The sequence below is a fragment of the Macaca thibetana genome, chromosome 10, assembly GCF_024542745.1.
Source record: "Macaca thibetana thibetana isolate TM-01 chromosome 10, ASM2454274v1, whole genome shotgun sequence".
Taxonomy (NCBI): Eukaryota; Metazoa; Chordata; class Mammalia; order Primates; family Cercopithecidae; genus Macaca; species Macaca thibetana.
The window spans coordinates 7,275,363-7,298,701 of record NC_065587.1 but is presented as its reverse complement, the minus strand read 5'-3'; the positions used below and the strand labels follow the sequence as shown (position 1 = coordinate 7,298,701).

General features: G+C 49.1%; 3 protein-coding genes across 3 annotated transcripts in view; 2 read left to right on the top strand and 1 right to left on the bottom strand.

Moving 5' to 3' along the window:
* Positions 1-23,339, top strand: part of PARVB (parvin beta) — a 695,786-nt gene that overhangs the window by 36,113 nt on the left and 636,334 nt on the right. The gene's annotated exons all lie outside the window — the stretch shown is intronic.
* Positions 1-23,339, top strand: part of SAMM50 (SAMM50 sorting and assembly machinery component) — a 718,434-nt gene that overhangs the window by 227,340 nt on the left and 467,755 nt on the right. The window lies entirely within an intron of this gene.
* The window catches only part of EFCAB6 (EF-hand calcium binding domain 6), a 310,246-nt gene that overhangs the window by 2,055 nt on the left and 284,852 nt on the right, over positions 1-23,339 (bottom strand). Inside the window, 6 exon segments of the mRNA XM_050805818.1 lie at positions 6-155; positions 4,541-4,725; positions 7,238-7,336; positions 7,339-7,405; positions 9,901-9,917; positions 9,920-10,130. Coding sequence (XP_050661775.1) covers positions 6-155; positions 4,541-4,725; positions 7,238-7,336; positions 7,339-7,405; positions 9,901-9,917; positions 9,920-10,130 — 729 coding nt within the window.

The window sequence follows — 23,339 nt, the reverse complement described above, 5'->3', positions numbered from 1 at the left end:
CTCACCGTCCTGAAGTCTGCCACGCTTAGCAGCCCCGTTCCAGCCTCATCATAGCTTTTGAACGTGCGACGCATCGGCCTCCAGCAGTGCACAATTTTGGGCTGAATACGCAGCAGAGCAGAGTAAAAAGATGACGTCTCAGCGCCGGAGTCTTTCTAAACACAAGACAAGAAGGGTGAGGAGGGAGCTTTCGAATGGGAGGATCGGGGTGGGCTCCTCCTCGTCTCTGCCTCACCCAGCCCTGCTCTGTCTTCACCTCCGCACCTGCTCCACTGGCTCTCAATCTGGGAGGGAGCCTGCCAGCAGAACTCGTAACAGATGTGCACCAGCCCCCTGACCATTACGCGTCGATGTGTGGGCTGTTTAAAAACATGTATTAAATCAGCCATCTCATTTACACCTCCCCACCGGCAACCCGGAAAGAAGGCAGGTCTCTATCCCCACTTTACAGACTGAGAAATGGAGACTCGGGAGGTAAAGTGACTTGGGCTTTGACCCCAACACACTTCAGGCCACACCACCTCTCAGAGAAAGCAAGGAGATGGCCGGGCAGATACGGGCCAATTTGAAAATAGTTTGGGCCAGGCGCGGTGGCTCAAGCCTGTAATCCCAGCACTTTGGGAGGCCGAGTCGGGTGGATCACGAGGTCAGGAGATTGAGACCATCCTGGCTAACCCGGTGAAACCCCGTCTCTACTAAAAAATACAAAAAACTAGCCGGGCGAGGTGGCGGGCGCCTGTAGTCCCAGCTACTCGGGAGGTTGAGGCAGGAGAATGGCGTAAACCCGGGAGGCGGAGCTTGCAGTGAGCTGAAATCCGGCCACTGCACTCCAGCCTGGGCGACAGAGCGAGACTCCGTCTCAAAAAAAAAAAAAAAAAAAAAAAAAAAAATAGTTTGAGGAAAAAAAGAGATTTCAGTCTGGGTTTTCTAGTAGGTTATTATAATGAACAGTGTTAAAAAAAAATCACAAGGTTGTAATTATATCTAGTAATTAGAACACTACACTGTGATTACTTCATTTAGGTGCTATTAGATTGAAAACAAGATATTTGAACATGATTTAGCCCCAATGTGTTTGAATATCACAGAGGTGAACGGTAGGCAACAATGCGTAACACATCTTGGGAAAGTTGAATTTTAACACAACATTATGTAAGACAGGGTTAAGCTGCTTTCATTTTTCTACATCATTTGGCACCTATGATGTGAGCTCCCCAGGTACCCACAGTTTCATGAGCTGCCAATGTGCCCTGATCCACAGGTGGGGAAGAGAGGGTGTGGGGCTCCTACACCTAGTTTTCATCACAGTGATCACAGAGCAGGACCACCAGCCTGGCCAGAACCCCCACTTTTGACCCACCTTGTAGGGAGGGGCAGCGCTCAAGCTGCCTTCCCCCGAGGTCATCTTTCGGCTGCCTAATGGGGTGCAGAAAGCTCCCAAATTACCAGAAAATGAAGTCAGCTTTTTAACTTCTCTGCAGGGAGACATTTGACCTGACCTCCACACTTACATGGTGGCGGCCTTGGCAGCTGCCAGAGGGGACGAGGGCTGTGACCAGGACCATGTTGGGGCCTACTCTCTCCTGGAAAGCGTTCAATCTCAATCCACAGTTCTCAATCCACGCCAGCCTGGTGCAGGGATTTGAGGAGGGGGCGGGGTGGGAGGACTCTTCTGAACCACAGAGTGGTGTCTTGGGAGGGGTGCGGGGAGAGGGCTGCAGTCTCTGTGGGCTGACCCGCAGCACCTAAAACGACCCCACTCGGACCCCAGCCTTGCAGGGTTGCTGAGGACGGACAGTGCGGCTGAAAGCCGGGGGCTGGGTGGCCCCTTTCACTGGGGAGGGCTCAGAAGGGGGCGCTGGTGTGCTCTTCCGCAGAAGCCCACGCGCCTCCTAGCGAGCCCTTAGAGCCCCACACATCTCCAGAAGGAGAAACTGAGGCCCAGAGAGGTGGAGGAAGGCTGGAATTGATGGAGGCCTTGCAGGCCATGCGTCTCCATATTCTCCACATTCTTGACTCCCGTGAGGATGGAATGGGGATAGTCTTTTCTCTGTGCACAGAAGAATTGAGCTGGCAGAACTGTCCTAAGTCATCTTCTTTTTTTTTTTGTAAACTTGGTCTTACCTTTTGATACTAGCTCCTGTTTGTCTAAACTAGAAGCTAGGCTAAGACAGAACCTGATTTTGCACAAAATTGCAAGTCTAGCTGTGAAGAAACTTTCTGCATGGCCTCTACCTAACTTTGGCTGGATTAACCCACTCTCCATTCCCTAGAGTCCCACCACTGTGGCCCAGGCAGGCGTGGCCCTTGGGTGGGGTGAGTGGGAGCGGGGCAGGTGGGGAGCGGGGCCAAGTGGGGGCAGGACCAGGGCTGTCAACCCCACACTTCTGGTCCCTCCAGCTGGGTCATAAGGTGGTCGGAATCAGCTGTGTTTGTTCCTCAAATCAACAGCACCAGATGTACTTGTACTTGTTATTTAATTCAACGTAACCCAATTCAGTGTTAATTCAGTACTAAAAACACGTTTTGGCTTCGTGTTTTGGAAGGGCTGGAGCTGATGCCGTGACGGCACTGGGTGTGGGTTTCAATTGTGAAATTGTAAGTGGCTGAGAATCAAAGGTAAAAATCTAGAAGAACTGTGAACCCTACAGCTGCCCTTTTTTTTTTTTTTTTTTTTTTTTTTTTGAGACGGAGTCTCGCTCTGTCGCCCAGGCTGGAGTGCAGTGGCCGGATCTCAGCTCACTGCAAGCTCCGCCTCCCGGGTTCACGCCATTCTCCTGCCTCAGCCTCCCGAGTAGCTGGGACTACAGGCGCCCGCCACCTTGCCCGGCTAGTTTTTTGTATTTTTTAGTAGAGACGGGGTTTCACCGTGTTAGCCAGGATGGTCTCGATCTCCTGACGTCGTGATCCACCCGTCTCGGCCTCCCAAAGTGCTGGGATTACAGGCTTGAGCCACTGCGCCCGGCCAACAGCTGCCCTTTAAGTGGCTTTAGGTTTTCATTCCTCTTCAAAGAAACAGAAAAACTGTAGAGGATGCATGGTGGGTGTAGTTTCCACCGAAAATGATGACGAGAGACGCCATCCACCACACACACTCAGAGGAAAGGGTCTGGCCCCATCTCAAATGGCTGGCGGATGAAGACCCTTTTAGTTCCAATGTTGACCAGTGCTGTGACCCACCCCACCCCTCACTTTGTCTTTTGGGTTAACTGACCAGGCACTGCCTCCAGGGCGCTGTATGAGACTTTGGTCACACAGATGCCTCTGGGAAGAGCCCCATAACCAGGTGTCTGCCACCTGGACAGCTGGAAATCCTGGGATCTAGGCTGCTGCTTCCCATTCTGGGCCCTCCAGACCCTTATAGGGTTCTAAAAGGAGAGGAAGAAAATCTTAAACTACTTCCAAGAAGGTACATTTCTGAGCTGTTTTCAGTATCCCCAAAGCCTGGTAGAGGCCTTGTCTTTACCGCAGCCCTTGCCTCCCAGGTGCGAGCCCCCAGCACACAGGCTTCGGGCCTCGGGCCCCCTTCAACAGACCCTGGCTGTCCCATGCTGACCTGACAACTGCCTGGCCCTCTTTAAGTGACGGAGGAAATGGGGTGACTAAGTATTGCTCATGTATCACATGCGAATAGAGATCATCTGAGTAGGGTCTATGGGCAGGTGGCAGCAGGGCCGGGGACATTTCACAGATGAGTCCTGGCTGGAAGCAGGGCTGGGCTGGGCTGGGCTTGGCTCTAGCCTCCTAGAGTCTCTTGAGTCCACCTTTTCTGTGAAGCTAGGTGATCTGCAAGTGCAATGAATTACCAAGAACGGGGCTGGGTGTGGTGGCTCACGCTTGTCATCTCAGCACTTTGGGAAGCTGAGGTGGGTAGACTGCTTGAGCCCAGGAGTTTGAGACCAGCCTGGGCAACATGGCACAACTCTGTGATATGGCTTGACTCTGCGTCCCCACCCAAATCTCATCTCAAATTGCAATCACCAGTTGTCAAGGGAGGGACCTGGTGGGATTGGATCACGGGGGAGGTTCCCCCTTGCTGTGCTTGTGAGAGTGAGGGAGTTCTCATGAGAGCTGATGGTTTTAAAAGTATTTGGCAGTTCCCACTTCACTCTCTCTCTTACTTGACACCATGTAGGACATGCTTCCCTCCCCTTCACCTTCTGCCATGGTTGTAAGTTTCCTGAGGCCTCCCCAGCCATGTGGACCTGTGAGTCAATTAAACTTCTTTCTTTTATCAATTACCCAGTCTCAGGTAGTATCTTTACAGCAGCGTGAAAATGGACGAACACATCCCATCTCCACAAAAATACAAAAATTAGCTGATTGTGGTGGCTCGTGCCTATGGTCCTAGTTAGTTGGGATGCTGAAGCAGGAGGACCACCTAAGCTGGGAGTTCGAGGCTGCAGTGAACCGTGAACCACTGTTCTCCAGCCTGGGCAATAGAGTAAGACCCTATCTTGAAAAAAATAAAAATAAAAAAATAAAAATGAAAGCGCCCCTTTCCTCCTGGCCCCACATTTGCCGCGGATGGACAACATACCATTTTGTGTGCGTTCTGGATCTTCATCCTCTGCATCAGCGAGCTTTCCTTTGCTTTCAGCAGGAGGACACAGCTCTGAATGAAGTCGCAGTATGCAAATTTCCCGTTGTTCTTTAAGTCGTATTTTATAATGAGCTGCTGACACTCCTCTTTGCTTATGTCCAGGTTGAATTTCTCCACAAGAGCTACAGACAAAAATGGCAGTTTAACTGGTGGCGATTCATTCATTCATTCATTCATTCATTCTTCACTCATTCATTCAACACTTGCTGAGGCACCTTCTCTGCTTCAGGTCCTGGCTTGGTCCTCACATCAAAGAACTCCCGGTTGGTGGTTGGACATACGTGGAGACAGACATGCGACAAACTAAGTGCTGCAGGGAGGGGGCCCTGAGTCCCACTGGCCCACACTGTCCTGTGTTTGCATGGTCACAGCTTATGGACAGAGACTATGGGAGCTACGACCAAAGCGCAGAGAGGTAGGTGAGGGGCCGTTCTCCGCCGACTCAGGGCAGAGCCAGGTGTGCGAGGAGCAGGGGAAGGTTCCCTGAGCTCTTAGTGAGCATGGCCAGGGCTGGACTGTGGGGAGGGAATTCCGACTCGGCCCTATGACCAAGCATTTCCTAACAGCACCGGAGACAAGCTCTCTAGTGTCTGTTATGCCAGGCAAATTCCCACTTTAAGTTTCCATTCCAATGATGATCTAAAAATACATAAAACTTATTCTGGATACAGGGACCACCTTTAGGAGATAACAGCTGTGCAGCCTCAGGGGTTGAGTCCGGCTTTCTGACCAGGTGCATGTGGATGCTCCACGGGGAGTGCTGAGGGTTGCCGGGAGGCTGGCCCACCGGAACCTCTGAACAGCAAGGCTCACACCCCATGCTTGGCACTCATCCTCGTGCTGCATTCTCCTGCCAGTTGTAAAGACAACACTTCTCTGGGAGTGACAACTCATCATGGAAGGAGGCTTATGTAAGATAAGATTTGAGTCTAAGTTTCATAGACTAGACTTTGCTTTGACATCCTGAAAGAACAGAGTGTCAGGGAATGGAATGCCGTGTGAGTTGTTGAGGCAAATGAGGAAGGCCCGCGGAAGCCAACCCCAGGCAAACGACACCTGCATGCCAAGCCAGGCCAAGAGAGGCTGCCGCACATTCTAGAAGCAGAGGTTTCTTTGCCCTTGCACAGAGGGAAGTGGCAGCAGGTCATGGTGCCCTCCGGGACACAGCGGGGGCCCACGGAACCCCAAGGAACTGGCCCATACATGCCTCTGATGCTCCGACTCACAGAAGGCCATCAGCAGTGAGGAGAACATACAGAATGACCTTTGGAAAGCAGTTGGCTTTTTTTGACGGTATTGAAGTTTGGATGTGTGACTAACGTCTGACAAGCCTATCACAATAACCGAGCGGGGGCTGAAATGAGTTCACGGTTAAAAAGAAAAAACCAGCAATAGCAATAAGGACAGTGACACAGTGAAGGCTTATCACTCTCAAAATCAAAGAATTAACTAAAAAAAAGGGGGGAACTCCAATGCATACAACAACCAACATGCGTGTTTTGGCTTCAGCAAAACATGTTACATTAAATCAGTGGAACAACATTTGAATATTACTGATTTCAGATTTTTTTATACTTAATTTCCAAGTGTTTTTTTTAATAGGTTCTAACTTAAAGAGTTTACACTTGGTTTCATTTGTGCATTTTAAAGCCATGATTATGATAAATGTAATTTATATTAATATTGGAAGCTCTCAAAGAAAACATTTTCCTTTAAAAGGAGTCTGTATATTAGTCATGTATGAGGGGAGCTAAAAAGCCAAGGAGTGACATGGTCAGATGTATTTTCCCATAATGTAAATGTTGCATCAACAAGATGTAACTGGGCCAGGTGCGTTGGGTCACACCTGATCCTAGCACTTTGGGAGGCTGAAGTGGGCAGATCACTTGAGGTCAGGAGTTTGAGACCAGCCTGGCCAACATGGTGAAACCTGTCTCTACCGAAAAATACAAAGACAGTCAGGCATGGTGATGCATGCCTGTAATCCCAGCTACTTGGGAGGCTGAAGTGGGAGAATCACTTGAACCCAGAAGACAGAGGTTGCAGTGAGCTGATATCATACCACTGTACTCCAGCCTGTGTGACAGTGAGACCCTGTTTCTAAAACAAACAAATAAACAGAAAAAAACCCCAAAACAACAAAAAACAAAAAAACCAAGACGCAACATTTACTGGAAGTATAAATCCCACTGGTTTAATTTTCAAAGTTTATGAAAGGATACATGCTGAAAAACAAAACAACATCAAAGAGTGGATGTTGATGGGAATGGAGCCCCAGGAGTGTCCCCTTCATCTCGCCCTCCTCCACCTTTTCCATTTCCTTCTGCAGTCAGAGTCTGTGAACATTCACACTCTGCCCAGGGTGGCAACCACTGTGATTTCCAAAGCTCAGAGTTTGTGCAGCGCTGACTTTACCATGCAGATGGGCCCCCTGCTGGGAGGGCCGGGTGGTTGGAATCCTCCTCCCTGGGCACCTTTGTTTAGTCAACTGCGCAGCCCACCCAGAAGTTCCCACCGGTTTCCTGTTCTGCTGCTCCCTGGCCTCCACCCGGGTGTGGCTTTGTGCCCAGTGGGAACAGCCTCTTGCCACAGGGGCTGACGACATATCACCAAGGGGATAGAATCAAAACGAACCCAGGAACTCGGAGGCGCTGATGTCCCCCTGTCTGGCCACGTCCTTCTCCTTGCATTCTTTCAGGAGCTGGCGCCAGCAGCCCTGGATTCTCTTCCGAGCCTGCTCTCTATGGGATCACAGTTCTGCAAGGGCGGAGTGCCCGGGATCGCAGTGGTGCTCGCTGCAGTCTAGCAGGGAAGAAAAGAAAAGGCTCTTTTCACTTAAGATTTAAAACGGAAGTCATCAAAAATACCTCACTACCTCCGGTTTTGAGGTTCACAATTTTAGAGGCAGAATTAGCCCAGAAATAAAATGAAGAATAAAACATAGATGATGATTTTACAACGTAGCTTTTATTTCCATTGGTGGGTTATATGTACTTGTGCCAAGCCATAATAAGCAAAATAATTTTGGAAATAACCACATAGCTAAGGTTCAAATCTACACAGATATGACATAAACATATTCCTGGTGTGTGTGTGTGTGTGTGTGTGTGTGTGTGTGAGAGAAGTGACAATGGCATATTTTTCACTGGTGGAAGAGTCTTATCCAAGAAAGGGATTTACTTGTTGTGGGCACGAGATATCCAATCTGTAAACATTCACAGAATATCTGTTATTTTGACATTATGTGGACCGAGTATGAGGTCGTTCTTTGCTTTATTGTATTTTGTTTAAAAACAAGGGAGTGGATCTAATCTAGCCCAGGTTTTTCTCCTGAAGGCCCCCTTGACAAGTGGTTATCTAAATTAGTAACTTATGCAATTCAATTGGATTCCTGGTTTTTCTCCCAAATCCCCAAGCCTCCTGCATCTCAGTTGATAATTAGGTCCTTATTCCAATTGCTCAGCCTGAACCCTTAGAAGTCTTGCTTGACTCTCCCTCACCCTCTCCATCCCACATCTGATCCCTCAGGAAATCCTGTTGGCTCTACCTTGAAGATACATCCAGAGTCTCCCCAGCACCCCATCCCAAGCCACCATCGCCTCTGTTAGACCTCCTCACCGACCCACACACCCAGCATCCACAGTGTTTTTTTTTGTTTTTTGTTTTTTTTTTTGAGATGGAGTCTCGCTCTGTCACCCAGGCTGGAGTGCGGTGGTGCAATCTCGGCTCACTGCACCCTCCGCCTCCTGGGTTCACAACATTCTCCTGCCTAGCCTCCCGAGTAGCTGGGACTACAGACACTCACCACCATGTCTGACTAATTTATGTATTTTTAGTAGAGATGGGGTTTCACCATGTTGGTCAGGATGGTATTGATCTCTTGACCTCATGATCCACTCGCCTCGGCTTCCCAAAGTGCTGGGATTACAGATGTGAGCCACTGCGCCCAGCCCCAGGGTGTTCTTTAAAGAGTCCCTTAGATTATGTCACTTTGCTGCTTAAAAACAAGCAAAGGCTCCATACCCCTCAAGTGAATGCCAAAGTCCTCATCATAGCCTCCAGGCCTCCAGCCTCCTACTGTTGCTGTAACAGATTTCCATGAATTTAGCGGCTTAAAACAACACCAACTTATTATCTTTACAGTTCTGGAGGTCAGAAGTCTGAATTGGGTCTCACTGAACTAAAATCAAGGTGTCCAGAGGCTTCCCACACTCCTTGGCTTGTGGCCCCTTCCTCTCTCTCCAAAGCCAGCAGCATTAAGTGGAATCTTTCTCAGATTGCATCTCTCTAACCCTGAGCCTTCTGCCTCTGGATTCCCAGTTAAAGACCCATGTAATTACCCTGAGCCCACCTGCATACTCCAGGATAATCTCCCCAAAGCCAGCTGATTAACAACTTCAGTTCTGTTTGCTACCTTAACTTCCCTGGCCATGTAAGACAACAGTCACAACTTTCAAGGATTAGGACACAGGCATCTTTGGGGTGCTCCTGACCCCCTTCCTTCTGCTCTGCCTACCGCCTTTGAATGTAGTAAATACTTATGCATACTGCTTTTCTTGCCTATTATCCCCTAAAAGAACACAAACTCCACAAGAGCAGGAAGCTTAGTTCATTCTCAGCTTTAGAAAATACCCAGCACACAGCAGGTGTGCAACAAACTTGCATGGAGTTAATGAGAATGGACTAGCCAAGGTCAAGGACACGCACAAGGATGGTGGCTTCATGTGCATGGTGTGGCATTCTCTCAACCACCCTGTCCTGAGACGTTGCCATCCCTTCCTGCAGACAAGAAAAGAGCCTTGGCGAGCCTAGGCACCTTCCTCCATCCCAGGCCTGGGGTGGCTCAGCCAGGGCTCCAGGCAGTGTAATTTGACAGGCCTGGGCTTAAAATCAGGTCGCTCCACGTCCGAGGGACCAAGATCACACAAGAATGCCTCTTAGAGCCTCACTTTGTTCAACTGGAAAATGGGTATAACTTGCCTCAAGGGACGGCGGCCCACAGATGACCACAGGGCCTTGCCTTCTGCACAGAGGTGCCGGCAGCACCACTGCACTGCCGCCAGGTGCCTCCTGCCCTGCTTCTCGCCCCCTTTCCCACCTTGCACCCACTCTTGCCTCCTTTCCATCCCACTCCTCCACCGTTCCTATCCCCACGTCTGCCCCCTCCCAGGGATTGGATGCTAAGTACCCGCCACTCAACGCCAGGCCACACCAGGGCCCCCGAAGTCCCTGTCCCAGTGGGATTTGTGGACGTGGCATGAGGCGGCCTGGGACACGGGGCAGGAAGGAGAACTCACACAGGGGTGACTCTGCGCTTTGACCCTGGTCTCAGCTCCTGATTGGGCAATGAGAGGGCAGATCTGATGCCTTCCGAGACGTCGGGGACACTGCTCCCTCTCTGGGCCGCGGCTGAGTCACCAGTGGCTGTTGGTGTGGCTGCTCTCTCGGAACTGAACCTGCTCAAGAAGTCCAGGTATTTCAGCCTCCCCTTGGCATTGACTGGCATCTCGTTCCAGAGCCTGTCAAACTGGAGAAGGAGCAGAAGTCATTTCTCAGGTGTCAGTGCAAACACAGGCAGCGTCGCACCTGTGCCAGAGAGAAGTGGGACGGGCCGGCCTCGCAGGAGGTGAGCGCTCATGTGACTGGTGAAGAAGAAAATTTAAAAAATAAACGCCCATTTGGCCTTCGCTTGGCGGAGGCCTCAGGAAGACTCTGGAAAAGCAAAGACAAGAGGATTATTCATGGCTTCTGCAGGACATTTTTTAATTGAATTGGGCCCTCAGTGAGCACTTTAAGGCCATTAAATCTTGTGATTAGTCACAGTGCCTGAGCTGCAGTGTATTCGAACATTTGGGAGAAAATGCAAATCAGAGCCTCCACCCACCTTCGTCCCAGGGAAGCCCAGTCAGACTCATTTCTCACCCTTCCAGGTACACCTGACTTCTGCAAACAGCTCACCAGGTGACGCAGCCCTCAGCCCCTGCATTTGCATCCACGATTTATTTCACCCTAAGGGCAAAAAATGTCTTCACACAAGATGAAAAGGGAGGCATTTGGAAAACCAGGGAGCGGTTTATGGCTTTGTATTTTTGCTGTCTGATGCCACAGACTGTATCAAAACCACACACCATGCAGATAGAACAAAATGACTCAATGCATCCTAAACGGGCCATTTTGGTGACTGGAGGGCTTTCAGGGAGCCAAGAAGAAGTGGCTCAAGCCTGTAATCCCAGCACTTTGGGAGGCCGAGGCGGGCGGATCACAAGGTCAGGAGATCGAGACCACAGTGAAACCCCGTCTCTACTAAAAATACAAAAAATTAGCCGGGCGCGGTGGCGGGCGCCTGTAGTCCCAGCTACTCAGGAGGCTGAGGCAGGAGAATGGCGGGAACCCAGGAGGTGGAGCTTGCAGTGAGCCGAGATCGCGCCACTGCACTCCAGCCTGGGCAACAGCGTGAGACTCCGTCTCAAAAAAAAAAAAAAAAAAAAAAAAATAGAAAGGCAACTCCTTCCTACTTGATTTTTGTACAGCCCCGAAAGCCCGACGGAGCCCCAGCCTCCAGCACAGCTGATGGAGAGGCAGCCTCCAGAGAGGTGAGGGGAGGCTCAAACCCTGGTTCCTTCCTTCCCATCCTGCGCTTTCCCCTGGAAGCCCGGGCTCTGCCAGAAACAGAGCTGCTTCTGGGTCTCCACTGGGGTTTTCCAAAGCAAATTAGAGTGACTGTCTTGGGCTTGATTTGAATCCTCAGAAGAAGCAGGGAGGGGTACGGAAGTTGGGGTTGGAGGGGTGCAAAGTCAGAAAGGTTTAGTTTGGGACAAGGTTCTCAATTTATCTTTTTACTTTTTATTTAGAAATAACTAGAGACTTGCAGGAGGTGACAAGGACAGTACAGTGAGGTCCCTGCACCCTTCCTGCAGTTGCTCCCAAGGCTCTGTCTGAAGTGAAAACAGCAGAACCAGGAGGTGGGCATGGGCGCAGTGCAGGGGCAGTCTGACGTCATTTTACTACACGTGTAGATTCATGCTGATTGCATTCTGACCAACGAGGAAAAACCATTCAGTGGGGAAGTGAGGGGACCTTGAGGATGTGACTTCGGCATCTCAGACCTCACCAGCGCCAAGTGTGGTAACCCGCCAGACAGGAATCAGCTCCGCCACCTCTGTGAACTCCAGGACCATTGGCCAAAACCACTGGGCAGACAGCCCCCCTGACACCTTCCCTCGTGGTGCCAAAACCGCCTCTGCAGGTAGTGTCTCCCCCTACCGCTCCCGGCCTGGAAGCTCCCTGCAGGGTCCTCTGAGAATCAACTTTAAGTGTCAAACATCTGGCAAAGGGGCATACAGCAGGTGCTCAATACATGATACATGTTTGCTCACTGGCTGAAGTTCCTAAGAGACTCACATGGTCAGACTGGTGAGACCCAGGGGAAGGATGCTTCAAGGTGAGAGCGATGGAAGGGGCGGAACCCTGTTCTGACCCCTTCTCCTGAGGCCCTCTCTCGGAGCAGAAGAGGACAAGCCCCGCAGGGGAGGACCCGGCAGCCTTGCGCCCTCCTGTTTGAGCTGGACTCGGAGCTGAGGAGGCGGAAGATCATGCCGTGAAGGATAAACACCAAGGGAGGTCGGTGTGTGTGTGTGACAAACGCCGTGAAAACAAAGCTTGGTGGGAGACAATCCCAGGGCTCCCACCTAAGGACCTCCTCTTCTAACAGGGTGGCTGGGGCTGGCCAACTCCCTAATTAAATTCTGTGGTGCAGGCTGGGTGCGGTGGCTCACGCCTGTAATCCCACCACTTTGGGTGGCCGAGGCAGGAGGATCACCTGAGGTCAGGCATTTGAGACCAGCCTGGCCAACAGGGTGAAACCCCATCTCTACTAAAAATACAAAAATTAGCTGGGCATGGTGGTGGGAGCCTTTAAGTCCAGCTACTCAGAAGGCTGAGACAGGAGAAGTGCTTGAACCTGGGAGGCGGAGGCTGCAGTGAGCCAAGATCACGCCATTGTACTCCAGCCTGGGCAACAGAGTGAGACTCCATCTCAAAAAAAAAAAAAAAAAAAAAAAAAAAAAATTCTGCGGTGTAGAGGAGGCCATGAGGGACCACAGGAATCCTATTTTCCTATTTTCACCCTATTTTAATTGAAAGGCCTCAGAATGGGAAGGTGGAGGAGGCATCACCGGAGGAAACAGCCCCTGGCCTGCACGTGGCCTCCAGTCTCCACGGAGGCACCTAGAGGTGCCAGGATGGGGGCTGACGGGCACCATGAGGCCGGACAGACACCAGGGAGACTGGATTCTGAAAAACTGCCAGCCAGTGAGCTTGACATGAAACGTGGGCAAGACACTGCTTGACTATGAAAGCATCAAAAGCAAGTGAGTTTCATTAGCGTGGTGAGGTCTGTGCCTGCTCAATTGATTGTCCCGTCTCCTTAAGCCACCAGCTGAACCCTGAGAAAGACACCACCATGGGTCCTGACTCTGCTTATGATGCAGAAAAGCAGCAAGAGAGGGCTACTTGCCATCCACAGGGCAACTCAGGCAACCTGCAGCTGCAGTACTTCCCGAGCCCATGAGCGCGGGCTCACAGGGAACCAAGGGAGGGATGGAATCCAGAGCTCCAGTCTCCAAGGACAGCCAGACCTGCCACTGGCTCTCACCCCTGGCAAGGTGTGGGAGGAAGTGGCGGCAGTCACCGAGGAGGGGAGAAGAAGTCAGTTCATCTTGGAACAAATTCTGAAGGCCAGTGCAGGCTGCCGTGTCAGTCTAGGACAGCTGGGGGACCCAAGAACCAGGGCGACTCACAGCTGCCCCCCGCCATTCTCACGCCTCTGCCCCCCTTCTCACACCTCTGCCCCCCCTTCTCACGTCCTGCCCCCCCTTCTCACGCCTCTGCCCCCCCTTCTCCCTTCCTCTGCCCCCCCTTCTCACGCCTCTGCCCCCCTTCTCACGCCTCTGCCCCCCTTCTCACGCCTCTGCCCCCCCCCCTTCTCACGCCTCTGCCCCCCCACACCTCTGCCCCCCCTCTCACGCCTCTGCCCCCCCTTCTCACGCCTCTGCCCCCCTTCTCACGCCTCTGCCCCCCGCCCTTCTCACGCCTCTGGCCCCCCTTCTCACGCCTCTGCCCCCCCTTCTCACGCCTCTGCCCCCCTTCTCACACCTCTGCCCCCCTTCTCACGCCTCTGCCCCCCTTCTCACGCCTCTGCCCCCCGCCCTTCTCACGCCTCTGCCCCCCCACACCTCTGCCCCCCTTCTCACGCCTCTGCCCCCCTTCTCACGCCTCTGCCCCCCCCCACGCCTCTGCCCCCCCTTCTCACACCCTCTGCCCCCCCCCACGCCTCTGCCCCCCCCCCTTCTCACGCCTCTGCCCCCCTTCTCACGCCTCTGCCCCCCTTCTCACGCCTCTGCCCCCCTTCTCACGCCTCTGCCCCCCTTCTCACGCCTCTGTCCCCCCTTCTCACGCCTCTGCCCCCCCACGCCTCTTCCCCCCCTCTCACGCCTCTGCCCCCCCTTCTCACGCCTGCTCACGCTGCCTCTGATCCCCCTTCTCACGCCTCTGCAACGCCTCGAGTGCTGGTGCTGGATCCACCTGCAAGCCCGAGGTGAGAGAGTGTGTGGGGGCCCACTTCTACCCCCCATAGGATGTCGAAGCCTTAAGCTGCTGCGGAAACACACTCAACTCTCTGCCTCTAGGACAGGGGTAGGAACCCCTCCTTCCTCCACTGGGAACCCCACCCAGGCTCTGGGGGAGGGGAAGGATCAACATCCTTGCAGAATGGGCAGCAACCCCTTGGGCCCAGGGTCTACAAAGCAGAGGTCTGAGGGGACGAGCCCAATAGCCGCCAGAGACATGAGGCAGAGCGGGCTGGAAGGGGCTGGAGCAGTGAGAAAGCGTCACCCAAGGTCCAGGATGCCCCCACCCCGTCAGGAGCCCAGCACCAGCAAAGGCAGCAAGACAGGGAAAGGGACCCCTCCCAGGCAGGCACCGATGTGAGCTGAGGGTGGTGCAGGAATGCTGAGAAGACCCTCTGGCAGCCCCCATCCCGCACCAAGCCCATAGGCCTCTCTTCTGGCCTCTCCTAGTTTAGACATTTCTCTCTCCAACCTTCACCTCCGTGTCTTCACCCTCCTCGAGACCAGCTCTGCGTCCACCCACCACTTTGTTTTACCCTATCCTTCATCCTGCCCAGCCCTCACCTCCCTCCTGAACAAAGCTTGGACCCCACACAGCTGCTTCCTCACTCTCACTCCTCCCTCCCCAGCCTCCCCCTGAGCTTAGTGGGGAAGCTCCTGCTGTAACTGCCAGACACGCCCACAACCCTTCCCCAGTAAATGTCCCTTGCTGCTCTCTGTGGCAACCCCTCCACACCATTTTCTCTTCTTAAATATCCATGATGGTCCCCTCACTCTCAGCTGATAATTTCACCCCATATTTCATAGAGAAAACACACATTACATCAAATTGACTGCACCTATGCTCCTGCCCCGTAGCTATAGGAGGAGTTCTCGGCTCCTAGCCAGGCCACCCCTCCTCGTGTCTCTGGATGTGGTCTGCCTTCTTGAACTACAGAGGCTGGGCAGCTGAAAGCTCCTGTGCCCATTTTTCTCTGTAGCAGATACAACAGACACAACTGCCTGCAAGGTGGAAGGAAGCAATGAGCCCGGGTGGTGATCAGCTCTTCTGGTCCGCTGGTGGCAGAGGGGTTTGGTCCCAGCCCCTTAGCACCACAGCTGCTGAGCTCTGCTGGGAGGCAGTGGCAGTGGGTTTCTTCTGGAAGAGCCTCCTGGTTGGGCTGGGTTTCTCTCGGCTGCCACGTTCTTGGATGTGGGGACATCCTCCCTGGTTCTCCAGCCCTTCCAGAGCTTCTGTAAGATCCTAATGCCCTTCAAAAAAACCTCTTTCTGCTTGAACTTGCCTGTGTGGATACTGCAATCTGCAACTAAGAACCCTGAACAATACACAAAGCAACAAAAAAGTCTGCAGATAAATCAGATAAAAAAGACATTCAGGGCCGGGTGCAGTGGCTCACGCCTGTAATCTCAGCACTTTGGGAGGCTGAGGTGGGCAGATCATGAGGTCAGGAGATCGAGACCATCCTGGCCAACATGGTGAAACCCCGTCTCTACTAAAAATAAAAATAAAAAATTAAAAAAAATTAGCCGGGCGTGGTGGCGGGCACCTGCAGTCCTGGCTATTCAGGAGGCTGAGGCAGAAGAATGGCGTGAACCCGGGAGGCGGAGCTTGCAGTGAGCCGAGATTGTGCCACTGCACTCCAGCCTGGGCGATAGAGTGAGACTCTGTCTCAAAAAAAGAAAAAAAAAATTATTAATGATTATATTTTTAATTTCAAGGAAGTCTATATGTCTACTTAAATGAAAAAGTCTGACTTGTCAGTTCTGATATTATCTTGCTCCTTGCTGATTTTTAATACCAGTGTTTACTCCTTTAGCTATTTTATACATTGCTTTTCGTTCATTTTAATACACATGTCTACTTCTTTAACTATTTTACATATAATCCTGTTAAATTCTCTAGCTAATATAAAATATCTGAAGTCTAAATCTGTCTTAGCTTGTTTTTGCCAACTCATGTTTATGGTGACTTGCCTCTTCATGTGTTTAGTGATTTTTATTTCATGAACGAGCTTATATTTGGCTGAATTTAATCTGGGGGAAATCCCGAGGGGCCTGGACTGAGTATGATTTTCTACGCAGATGATTAGGGTTTGCTTCTTCCAAGTGCCAAGGATGCTGCCAGCCCGACGTTGCTTCAGTTCCTCCACCTTGGGGTTCCATGATGGAGAAACCAAAACGGTTTCACAGACTCCAGGCCATGAGCTCCAGGTCTGCGCCCAGCCCGGAGCTCAGCGCCGTGCAGTTTTTCCTCATCCAGCCTTGTGCTGAAGATACAGCCCATCAGGTAACCTGGCTCATTATGCCAAGAGCTCCAGGCCTAGAAAAATCTCCAGGCTAATTTTTTGTATTTTTAGCAGAGATAGGGTTTCACCGTGTTAGCCAGGATGATCTCGATCTCCTGACTTCGTGATCCGCCCGCCTTGGCCTCCCAAAGTGTTGGGATTACAGGTGTGAGCCACCGCGCCCGGCCCACTGATAAATTTTAAAACATACAATGTATAGATTAAGCAACAGATGAGACACAGGTGAGGAGAGAGCGAATGAACCTGAAGGTAGAGTGCAACAGTCCTTGTCAAACCTAAGCACATCAGAGCCAGCTGGAGGGCTTGCTAACACGTGGTTTGGTGGGTCCTACGCACACAGTTTCAGATGCCGTGGACATGTTTGGCAGAACACAAAGGCGCGACCTGAAAAGCAGTATCAGCGGGAGCCAGAAGATGGTGGAATGATATTTTTTAAAAATTGAGAGGAAATCATTGTCAATTTAAATTCTCTACCCAGAAAAGTTACCTTTAGAAAATATGGTCAAATAAAGACATTTTCAGGCCAGGTGTGGTGGCTCATGCCTGTAATCCCAGTACTTTGGAAGGCTGAGGCGGGCTGATCACCTGAGGTCAGGAGTTCGAGACCAGCTTGGCCAACATGGTGAAACACCTGTCTCTACTAAAAATACAAAAAATTAGCCAGGTGTGGTGGTGCATGCCTGTAATCCCAGCTATTTGGCTGAGGCAGGAGAATCAGTTGAACCCAGGAGGCAGAGGTTGTGATGAGCTGAGATCATGCCATTGCACTCCAGCCTGGGTGACACAGTGAGATTCCATCTCAAAGAAAAAAAAAAAAAAGATAATAAATAAAATAAAATAAAATTCTCTACGCAGAAAAGTTACCTTTCAAAAATATGGTCCAAAAAGATATTTTCAGATAAAAACTGAGCGACTTTAAGATCTTTGCTAAAGGAAATACTTCATGGAGAAAGAAAATGGTCTCAGAAGAAAGGTCGAAGGTGTGAAGAGTGAAGAAGGGGACACCAAATAAATGCCCACTATATGAAACAGTCTAATGATCAATCTGTGGAGAAAAAAAACAAGATAGATCTAAAACAACAAATAGTAATGAAATGAAACCTAGCGGAAAATCGGAGTTACACGGCAACTCAATATCATGTGCCCTGTAGAGCTCACGAGGAAGCACAGGAAACCACGAGGGCCGGGAAAGCTGCTAACCCTACAGGCAGGTGAACAAAACCTTGAAAGCCAATTGGCAAAAGAGAACAATGAAAAGGCTGATGAACTTTTGACTTTGTTTTGTTACATATGATAAAATTTCAAGGGCAATAAACACCTTTTGGTTAAAATAACAGAAATAGATATATAATTTCCAAACCAACAGTGGGAAAAAAGGAATTTTAAAAATCTCAGTCTGGCCAGGTGCAGTGGCTCATGCCTGTCATCCTAGCACTTTGGGAGGCTGAGGCAGGTGAATCACTTGAACTCAGGAGTTTGAGACTAGCCTGGGCAACATGGCAAAACCCAGTCTCTACAAAAAACCAACCAACAAACCACAAAAATAAGCTGAAGGTGTTGGCGTGCATCTGTAGTCCCAGCTACTTGGGAGGCTAAGGTGGGAGGACAGTTCAAGCCAGAGAAGTTGAGGTTGTAGTAAGCCATGATCATGCCACTGCACTCAAGCCTGAGGAAAAAAAGGAAAAAAAAAAAAGTGTAATCCAAAATAAGATAATAAGAGTTTAAAAAACAATATAAAAGGCCAGACGCGGTGGCTTACGCCTGTAATCCCAGCACTTTGGGAGGCTGAGGCGGGTGGATCACAAGGTCAGGAGACCAAGACCATCCTGGCTAACACGGTGAAACCTCGTCTCTACTGAAAATACAAACACAAAATTAGCCGGGCATGGTAGCGGGCGCCTGCAGTCCTAGCTACTCTGGAGGCTGAGGTGGGAGAATGGCGTGAACCCAGGAGGCGGAGTTTTCAGTGAGCCATGATCATGCCACTGCACTCCAGCCTGGGTGACAGAGCGAGACTCCGTCTCAAAAAAAAAAGTAAAATAAATAAAAAATAAATAAAATAAAATAAAGAAAACAATATAAAAGAGATAAGCATTAAATGGAAAGCACATTTGATGACAGAAATAAACTCAGAAATATCAGTAATCACAGCAAATGTAAATGGATCAAACATCCACATAAATAATTGAGATTATTAGATTGTAATTTAAAAAAATCCGGCTAGGCAAGGTGGTTCATGTCTGTAATCCTAATCCTTTGGGATCAGGCCGAAGCAGGTGGATCACTTCAGGTCAGGAGTTTGAGACAAGCCTGGCCAACATGGTGAAACCCCGTTTCTACTAAAAATACAAAAATTAGCCAGGCATGGTGGTGCTCATCTGTAATCCCAGCTACTTCGGAGGCTGAGGCAGAAGAATCGCTTGAACCGGGAGGTGGAGGTTGCAGTGAGCCGAAACCATTGACATTTGTAATACTTGCATATAAAACATAAGCTACAGAAGGGCCAAATAGTTTTTTAAAAAGTTGGAAATAAATATACCAAGCAAATATTAAATTTACAAAAACTGGGGTAGTTATACTAACATCACATAAGATAGACTTTAGGCCACAAATTATTTTCCAGGCATAAAGAGGGCTATTATGTAATGATTAAAGGGTCAATTCAAGGCCAGGCATGGTGGCTCACATCTGTAATCCCAGCACTTTGGGAGGCTGAGGCAGGCAGATCACTTGAGGTCAGGAGTTTGAGACCAGCCTGGCCAACATGGTGAAGCCTCGCCTCTACTAAAAATACAAAAATTATCTGGGCGTGGTGGTGTGTGCCTGTAATCCCAGCTACTTGGGAGCGGAGGCAGGAGAATTGCTTGAACCCAGGAGGTGGAGGCTGCAGTGAGCTGAGATCAAGCCACTGCACTCCAGCCTGGGTGACAGAGCAAGACTCCATCTCAAAAAAAAAAAAAAAAAAAAAAAAAAAAGTCAACTCACTAGGAGGATATGAGTTCTGAATCTGTATACATTTAATTTAAAGAACAACTAACCATGAGTGTACATATATTCGTGGTAATAAAAATGGACAGAATAAGAAGAAATGGACACATCTATTACTACAGTGAGTGATTTCAACGTACCGCTTAGTGATGGATGGGCCAAAGAGACAAAAAGGACGATGAGTTTTTGAAGGGCATACATAAGGAGCTTTTATTCAGCATATTTGGAACCCTTCGTTCAGCCGCTGGAGGCTGTGCATACTATCCACCCACAAAGGGAACATTCATTAAAACATGACCACACATCAGATCTCAAAATATTTCCAAGAACTGATGTCATTCAGATTATATTTTCCGATTAAAATGGAGTTAACTGGCAAATTAATAACTTTAAAAATCCATGTATTTGGAAACAAAAGAGAGCACTTTTAAATGTTTTATGGATCAAGGAAGGAATCAAAATGGAAATAAAAACTATGGAGAACTGAATTATAATTTAAAACTACATATCAAAACTTGGATGCAGCTAAAGTGGTAATTAGAAGGAAATATATACTTTTAAATGCTCATTAAGAAAAGAAGAACAGCTGAAATCAGAAAGCTTTGTCTAACTTATACTAAAGCCGAAGGAATAATAAAGAGCAGAAATTAATAGAAATTTAATATCAACTAAACGAAAAGTTGATAATTTGAAGAGACTGACAACATAGGCAAATTCTGGCAAGATTAAGCCAGGAGAAACATAATACTAGAAAGAAAAAATAAGGTATAGCTACAGATTCAGCAGACATTAAAAAGGTAAGAGGACCCTGTTAATGATTTTATGCTAATAAATTTGAAAACTTGGAGAAAAATGAACAGATTTCTGTAGAAAAGATAAGCCACCCAAACTGACAAAATGAAGAAAGCCTGAATGGCTCTATAATCCTGAAAGGAATTTAGCAGTTAAAAAAATCTTCCCGTAAAGCAAATGCTGGGCCTTGGTGGCTTTATAAGCATTTCTACTCAATGTTCAATAAATGGGTAGCTCCAATCTTACCCAAATTATTCTGGAAAAACAGAAAATGGGGATTAACTAAAAATGCCATCTCCAAAGCTAGTTAATATTGACACCAAAGCCAGACACAGACAGTAAGAGAAAAGAAAATTCATGAATGCAAATTATACAATAAAAACTTGCAAACTGAATCCTGTACTGCAAAATCACTTTCCATACCTCATGAGCAAGTTTGGCATATACCAGGAATTCAAGTTTAGTTTAACATTAGAAAGTCCGTTAATGTAATTTACTATATTGAGAAATTGAACCCAAAAAACTACATGTGTAATCTCAATAGATACAGGAAAAGCACTGGATAAAATTCAACATCTGTTCATGGTAAACAGCTCTTAGCCAAACAGGAATAAAAGGGAACTTCTATCCTTAATAAACAATATCCACAAAAGTGGCTTGAGAAAACATATCGAAGCTTGACATTTTTGAAACATTTCTGTTAAAATCAAGGACAAAACATCTTTTAGCTATCTATTACAGTTTCTCTTCAACGTGGAACTGTAGGTTCTAGACATTGCTATAAGGCAAGAAAAAGAAATGGAAGTATGGAGATCAGAAAGGAAACTCTGACTGCCGTAATTCACAGATATTATTTGAGTGTATTATTTACACTCAAAAGAATCTGACACATTATTAGAATTAATAAGAGAATTTAGCAAGGTGGCTACACTAGCAACAAACAGAAAGTGTAATTTAGGAAAATACCACTGGAAACATTTTATCATAATAAAAATATAAAGAACTTAAGGATGCAAAAGACCTCTAGGCAGAACATTATAGAACTAAATTAAAGACAGTAAAGAAAACCTACTTTGAAAGAGAGACAGAGAATATGTTGGCACGTTGGGAGGCTCAATATTGAGAAGCTGTTATCCCTCCCCATAGAGATATAATGATTTAATGCAATTCCAATACAAATTTCAGCAGAGTTCTTTGTGGAAATTCACCGGACGATGCTAACATCTCGTTGGTAAGCCAGGGCTAAGACGAAGGCAGACACCCCTGAGGAAGAGGAACCAGGTGGGAGGGCTTCTTGCCCTGACCAACATCAAGACACTTAAAGCTAAAGTAACTTAGATACGGAGGCATCAGTTCAAGGACAGGGAAAAAGGAAAGACCGATGGAACAGAATGGAGGCCAGAAACAGCCCCGCGTCTGTGTGGGAACAGCGCATACCCGACAGCCTGGGTGTTGCAGGTCAGTGAGGAACTCACAGAATTCAAAATCATGCTTTTGGGAAAACTGTTCATACAAAAACAATTGTGGATCTGTGCTTTCTATAAATGAAAAAAAAATTTATCTCAGTTGTATTAAAACATAAAGTGAAAACTTAAAAACCTGTAGTAGAGGATATAGGTTAATTTTTTTTTCTTTGAGATGGAGTCTCGCTCTGCCAATCAGGCTGGAGTGCAGTGGTGCAATCTCAGCTCACTGCAGCCTCTGCCTCCCTGGTTCAAGCGATTCTCCTGCCTCAGCCTCCAGAGTAGCTAGGACTACAGGCAGCCCGCCACCATGCCTGGCTAATTTTTGGATTTTTAGTCTATGATAGGGTTTCGCCATGTTGGCTGGTCTTGAACTCCTGACCTCAGGTGATCTGCCCGCCCCAGCCTTCCAAAGTGCTGGGATTACAGGTGTGAGCCACCATGCCCGGTCAGGTTAATATTTTTGTTACCATGGGATAGGTAAGGATCTCTTAACCAGAGCACAAAGTGGAAACTGACAATAAAAAGGTGGATACATTTAGTTACATGAGTTCAACCAATGTGGTTTTCTTTTTCTTTCATCAAAGGATGCACATACACAGTGACAAAGGATCCAGGCCTCACATGGCTCCACGTTCTCCTCCCACGTGATCAGTGGCTGCCCAGTTGCTTTTTTCTGGTTTCTCCTCATCTCCTTGACTTCCCAACACCAGGGAGACCCAGAACTCAGCCCTCTCCCAGCTGCACCCCTGCCAGTTCAGGCCACTCTCCATGCATGGGACCTCCAGGGGCCTCTCCTCTGGGCTCCAGCCCTGGCCACCCACCTCCTGCTCCACATCGTCGCTCGCACACCCAGCTGTGGCATTCTCAATCCATCAGGCCTGACGCCAATTCCATCCTCGCTTCTCCCATAGCACCCTGCCTCCTCTATCTGGCCAGTTTCTCATTTTTGCTCCCCCTTTCTCTTCCACACCCCACACCACAAGCACATTCTGTGGGCTCCAACTCTGAGACATTCATGATTCCATCTCTCCTGATCACCTCCCTTGCCCGGGATCACAGCCCAGTCACCTCCTTGGGTCTGCTCTCCCCGCCCACTCTGCCCTCGTCTGACCTCCAGGCCACAGTCCACATAGCAGCCAGAGTGATGCTGTTTAGAGCTGAAGTCAATTGCCCTGACAGACAGCCCTTATGCTCAGGGCTCTAGGCCCCTCTTGTCATTGTGAATAAAAGACAGCTACTCCCTCGGGCTCACAGCCTACCTGGTCCAGCTCCCTGCTCTGACCCCAGCCCACACCGCCTGCCCCCTCCACAGTGCTGGCTTCTTACTCCTCAGACTCCTTCCACGTCACCTGGCCACGCACAACCCTTCTGCCCAGGAACCTCTGCTCCCAGATTCCCCCTACCTGGCTGCCAGGTCTCTACCCCTGGTGTCACCTTCCCAGGGCATCTTCCCTGACAAACATACTCACAAGTGCACCCCTCCTCAGCTCACTATCCCCTCCTTCTTTCCTGGTTTATTTCCCCTGTGGCATTTATCACCCTAAACACACCAGGTATT